Below are 5982 nucleotides of genomic sequence, written 5' to 3'. Positions count from 1 at the left end.
GGCGCAGCGAGCCCAGAGCCACATGCAGGAGGTGCGCGCCACCCGTGTGCATGCGTGTGCTCACGTGTTCATGTGGTGCACATGCGATCACCTGTGTGCTTGGGAGTGTGGCTGCCTGTGCTCATGTGTGAGCATGTGTACATGTGTGTGCAGTGCATGTATGCATGTGTGTGCGCGTGTGTACTTTTATGGTACACGTGTGAGCACCTATGTGCTTGGATGTGTGTCTGCCAGTGTGCATGTGTGAGCACGTGCACATGTGTGTGCAATGCATGTATGTATGTATTTGTGTGTGTACTTATATGGTACACGTGTGAGCACCTGTGTGCTTGGGTGTGTGCCTGTGTGCATTGTGAGCATGTGTACATGTGTGTGCAATGCATGTATGCATGTGTGTACTTTTATGGTACACATGTGACTACCTGTGTGCTTGGATGTGTCTGCCAGTGTGCATGGGTGAGCATGAGTACATGATTGTATACATATGTGCATGTGCACATGTGTATTTCTTAGTACATGTATCAGCAGCTGTGTGCCTGGATGTGCATGTCTGTCTGTGTGCATGTGTGGGCACATGTGCATGTGTGTGCATGCACTCATGTGCACCTATATTTATATCACGTGTGTCTGTCTGCACACCTGTGTACGTGAATGTGTCTGGTTGTGCTGCTGTGTGCCTGTGTGACTGCATGAGTATGTGTGCATGTGTCTGTGTGAGCTGCATACATGGGTGTGCTGAAATGCGTGTGTCTGCGTGCTTCTGTGTGCATGCGTGACTCTGTGTGTGTGTGTGTGTGTGTGTGCGTGTAAGCCTGCATGTCTGGCCTCTGGCTGATCCCGGGGTGTGCCGCAGGGTCTCCCGATGTGGGGCATGGGGGTGGGCGCCGCCCGGGTGTGGGCCCGAGCCCTGACCGCGTCCTCTCCCCCCAGCTGATGGGGGACGCCGTGTACACGTTCCAGGAGCTGCTGGCGCCCCACCTCCAAGGGGAGGCCTCCAAGGCCGCAGCCGCCATCGAGAAGGTCAAGCTCCGAGTCCTGAAGGTAAGGTGCAGGGGTGTGGGGGGCTCGGGCTGGGGGGTGGGACTGAGACACCCCCGCCCGCCCCGTGCCGTCTGCCCCCCGCCCCCAGGGCTCACGGCTGTGCCGCGTCTGCCACCTAGTGGCCACTATGGGCATCGCCTGCTCTCGCTTTCTCAGTTGGGAGCTTCCAACCAACGGCTTTGCAGAGACCCCCCCGCCCCCCGTGGCCCCCTACTCCCCCCCCGCATCCCGTAGGGTCCCCCGAGCCCCGCCAGGAGTGACCCCTGAGTGCGGAGCCGGGAGTCAGCCCTGAGCATTGCCGGGTGGGACCCAAAAAGCAAAGAAGAAAACAAGAGAGAACTCCGGGTGTAGCCCCCCAACCCCCAGCCAAGCCCCCTGCCCAGCTCTGGGCTCCGGAGGAGCCGCCTGGACTCGGGTCCCAGCCACGCGTCCGGCCAGAGAAAGAAAAACAAACTCTTGGGGCCCCCAGAAACGCTCCCCCATGTCCAGGGCGGGGTGGGGACAGGGTGGTGCTCGGTGCTCGGTGCTCCTGGGGCCAGGGGTCCCCCTCACCTCGTCTCTCCCCCGCAGCAATACGACTACGACAGCAGCAGCGTCCGCAAGCGGCTGTGCCAGGGGGCGCTCGTGCAGGTGGCACTGCCCGTCCTTCGGAGGGGCCTGGCAGCCGCCTGCAAGCCGGTAAGAGCCCCCAGACCCCGACCCCCGGCCCCAGACCCCGCCCCCGGCCCCCAGGCCCCGCCCCCGGCCCCCAACCCGCAGCCCCCGCGCTCAGCCCGACCCCCAGGCCTTGGCTTGTGACACCCCCCCCCCGCTCCTGCCTGGCATTTACTGGGCGCGGGTGTGTTTGTCTCTGTGCCACCCTGGGCCCGCTTTGTCGGGACCCCGCCTCTGGGGGCGGCCCCGCTCCCCGCGTGGATATTTCCTGCGGCACCCCAAGGCGGTGTGGGGGCTCGCTGTTCCGCTCTGGGGATGGGGCCCCTGGCTGAGGGAGGGGCCAGGGAGATGACCCGTCTGGGTGCGGGCACAGCGGTGAATCTCTCTCTTCAGCATCGGCTTCTTTTAAATAAACACGGGGAGTCCCAGTGATAGCCCAGTGGGGAGGGCGTTGGCCTGGCACGTGGCCAACCCGGGTTCGATCCCCGGCATCCCATAGGGTCCCCCGAGCACCGCCAGGAGTGATCCCTGAGTGTAGAGCCGGGAGTCAGCCCTGAGCATCGCCGGGTGGGACCCAAAAGGCCAGAACGTGACAATAAATATATACACAATTTGAATTTGCTGGTGGTGTCTTATGCCTTGGCACCCTTGGCATCTAGAAGCAGAAGAGGAAGAAGGATGTGGGTCCTGCTGGGTGGGGGGGAAGGGGGTCCCGGCACCCCCAGACCAGACCTGGAGGTCGCCGAGATCTCACGCCTGTGTCCAGTGCAGGGAACAGTGTCGGGAATGGGAAGGGCGTGACCAGTGGCTCGGGGTCCCGCCAGCCCGGTCACCTCTCCTCTCTCTGCCCTCCCCTTCCCACCCCCTTCCTGCTCCTCTGTCTCGCGCTCCAGGAACTGCAGAACTACGAGCAGTTCATCTTCGCCGACCACATGGGCGTGATCCACGTGGAGAACATCTACGAGGAGATCCTGCACGAGATGCTGCTGGGCGAGGTCCTGAAAGGTGAGGGCCGGCTCCCGTCCAGGCCGGCCGGCCGGCCGTCCGTCCGTCTGTCCGCGTGCTGGCCCCAGGCTGTGCAGTGCCGAGCTCGGCCGCGTGTGCCCCGCGTGGGCTGCATTCTGCACAGGCGGGGCTGGGCTCTAACTGGGACCCGGTGACAGTCGCCACTGAACTGGGGGAGAAACAGGGAAAGCGGGTCTGACCCGGTCCAGAGCGCTGAGTCCAGGGGGTGAACCCGAGCCCTGCACGTCAGCTGCCAGGTCAGTGGGCGGGAGACCCTCGGGGTGCGACAGAGATGCTGCACGGGTCAGAGATCCCACACAGAGGAAAGATCCCGCACGGAGCAGAGATTCTGTGTGGATCAGAGATTCCGCACAGAGGAGAGATCTCACATGGATCAGAGATCTCATACAGAGCAGTGATCCTGTATGGATCATAGATCCTTCATGGATCATAGATCCCGCACAGAGCAGACATCCCACTCAGAGGAGAGATCCCGCACAGAGGAGAGATCTCGCATGGATCAGAGATTTCATACAGAGCAGTGGTCCTGTATGGATCATAGATCCCTCGTGGAGCAGAGATCTTGTACAGAAGAGAGATCCAGCACGGAGCAGAGATCCCACACAGAGCAGAGATCCTGTAATGTATCAGAGATCCAGCACAGAGCAGTGATCCCACACAGTAGAGATCCTGAATAAATCAGAGATCCCACACAGAGGAGAGATCCCACATGGGTCAGAGACCCTGCACAGAGCAGTGATCTTGTATGGATCATAGATCCCTCATGGATCAGAGATCCATGGAGAGAAGAGATCCTGCACAGAGCAGAGATCCTGTATGGATCATAGATCCCTCGTGGAGCAGAGATCCCACATGGACCAGAGATCACATATGGATCAGAGATCCCGCCCAGAGCCAAACTGCTTGCCCTCAGCAGAGACCATCTGTGATCATCTGTGCAATGTTGCACGGGAGAGGGTTTGATTGTCCCCGCAGTTCCGTTGCGTGGGAGCACCACCTTGTGCGGGAGCACTACCTCTGTGTGGGAACACTGCCTCCATACGGGAGGGAGCACCACCTCAAGTGGGAGCACTGCCTCCGTGTGGGAGTACCGCCTCCCTGTGCGAGTACCACCTCCATGTGGGAGCACCACCTCAAGTGGGAGCACCACCTCCGTGTGGGAGCATTGCCTCCATGAGGGAGCACTGCCTCATGTGGGAGGTCTGCCTCTGGGCGGCGGTGGGCTGACAGTTCAGGGTCGCATACTCATACATGAGCCACGCGACCTCACACACGCACCCTGTGTGCGTCTCCCACCCGCCTCTCCAGATTATTGTGTGGCCCCCCGCAGTGGCCCACCTGCCCCGGGCAGAGCCAGGCCTGTGTGTGCCGTGGTGTGACGGAATGAAGGCAGGGAAGCCGGGGCAGGCGGGGCCCTGAGATGGGAGGGCTGCCTGGGAGAGGAGGCGCTGGGCCAGAAGGTGGGACCCCACGTGAGGCCGGGCCGATGCTCAGGGCCTGCTCTGTGTCCCGACGCCCCCTAGTGATCCAGGAGGCCGCCAGCCTAAAGAGGCACAACCTGCTGGACGACGGCGCGGCCCTGCCCAGCGAGAGCGTGTCCAGCCTGGCCGACCTGGGGACGCCCTCGGGCTCGGGCCGGTCCAGCCCTGCCCGCGCCCCCCCAGCCCTGCCGCCGGGCACGCCTGAGAGCAACGACGTCTTCCAGGGCCCGGAGGACACGCGGCCTCCCGAGGGCCCGACCCCCGCGGGGCCCAGCCCCCCGCCAGAGCAGGACGGGGACCCCGGGGACCCTCCAGTGGGGGCTGCGGAGCTGGCGTCGGGGGCACTCCCGGACCCCCCGGAGCCCCTGCCCGGGCTGCCAGAGGCCTCGCCTGCCTCGGGTTCCCTGGCCGAGCTCCGGGACCTGCTGGTGCTGACCACTGAGTTCCCCGGAGGTCCCGGCCCCCTGGAGGCCGACGGAGACGCAGCCCGGGGGGGCCCGGCAGAGGAAGCAGAGGGGGCGGCCCCCAGCCCAGCCCCCAGCCCGGGGCCGGCAGAGGCCCAGGAGCCCGCGCAGGGGGAGGCTCAGTGGGGCCCCCAGGGCAGGGCCGGGGAGGGCCGTGCGCTCCGCGTGTTCGAGTGCCAGTGGGTGGTGGAGGGCGCTCAGCAGCCGCCCGAGCCCCGGGGCCCCCAGGATGAGGGGCACGGCCCCGAGCCGGCCCGGAAGTAGCCCCGGGACACCCGGCCCTTCACCACAGGCCCTGCCCCGGGCCACTGCCCGACAGTCCCCCTCCCCCCCCAAGCGACTCCTTCCTCGGTGGGCACCTGCGGGCCTGCACCAGGCCTGGGGACCTCGGCTCCGGTGTTGGGGGGTGTCCGGGGCTATAGCTCGGGAGGGAGGAGCGAGCTGGGGGGTCCGTGTGTGCCCACGTTTCCTCCCACGGGGAGGCTGGGCTGGGGTCGGTGAGATCGTCTGGAGTGAGGGCCACCCCGGTTCAATCCCCTGCACTGCCGAGAGTCCCTCCTGAGCACTGAGCCGGGAGTGATCCCTGAGCACTGAGCCGGGAGTCAGCCCTGAGCACAGAGCCGGGAGTGAGTCCTGAGCACTGAGCCGGGAGTCAGCCCTGAGCACTGAGCCAGGAGTCAGCCCTGAGCACAGAGCCGGGAGTCAGCCCTGAGCACAGAGCTGGGAGTCAGCCCTGAGCACCACTGGGTGTGACCCCCGCCCTCCAAAATAAAAGAATGCAAATGGAAATCCAGCTTGACCACCTGGTAGACCAACGGCACCATTTCTTCAGAGCCCGACATCCGTCCACAGGGGTGCTGGGAGCCTGCAATCAGGGTGTGTGTGTGTGTGTGTGTGTGCGTGTGTGCATGCGTGTGTGCGTGTGTGTGTGTGCACGTGTGCACAGGCTGCGGACGTGGCTGCCGGCCTCTGGTTTCCATGTGCTGTGGGGCTGCGAGTGCGGGGATCGCTCTCCTTCCGGGGACTCGGAGGAAACGTCCTTGGTGTGTCGGAGCCTGGAGGCTTCCTGAGAGAGGAACAGACTGGGAGGAGAGAGGGAGGGAGGGGGAGGGGGGACAGGGGTGAAGGCCCCGGGACAGTGATGGAGGCGCCACCCGTTGTGGGGGCAGATGGTGGGTCTAGGCCACGCCACATGCGGTAATTGGGCCTGAGCACGTCTCTGCCTCCCGCAGTGAATGCGAGACCCGGGGAAGGTCGTCAGAGGGAATAAGGGATCTCCTCATTCCCACAGAAACAGGAAGGGGGGAGGAAGGAAG

The 5982-nt window shown here is 64.1% G+C and overlaps 1 protein-coding gene across 2 annotated transcripts in view; it reads left to right on the top strand.

The window, feature by feature from the left end:
* NIBAN1 (niban apoptosis regulator 1) overlaps nucleotides 1-5387 on the top strand; it is a 48060-nt gene extending 42673 nt beyond the window's left edge. For both annotated transcript variants that reach the window (XM_055123394.1, XM_055123393.1), the window contains 5 exons: nucleotides 1-31; nucleotides 931-1041; nucleotides 1612-1719; nucleotides 2589-2700; nucleotides 4245-5387. The exon at nucleotides 1-31 is cut by the window's left edge and continues 131 nt beyond it. In XM_055123394.1, coding sequence (XP_054979369.1) covers nucleotides 1-31; nucleotides 931-1041; nucleotides 1612-1719; nucleotides 2589-2700; nucleotides 4245-4930 — 1048 coding nt within the window. In that variant the 3' untranslated portion in view covers nucleotides 4931-5387. The remainder of the gene's footprint in view (nucleotides 32-930; nucleotides 1042-1611; nucleotides 1720-2588; nucleotides 2701-4244) is intronic.
* Nucleotides 5388-5982: the final 595 nt, after the last annotated feature.

The sequence above is a fragment of the Sorex araneus genome, chromosome X (genome assembly GCF_027595985.1).
Source record: "Sorex araneus isolate mSorAra2 chromosome X, mSorAra2.pri, whole genome shotgun sequence".
NCBI classification, from domain to species: Eukaryota; Metazoa; Chordata; class Mammalia; order Eulipotyphla; family Soricidae; genus Sorex; species Sorex araneus.
The sequence above is the reverse complement of the archived record's forward strand: the minus strand, read 5'-3'. Positions and strand labels throughout refer to the sequence as shown.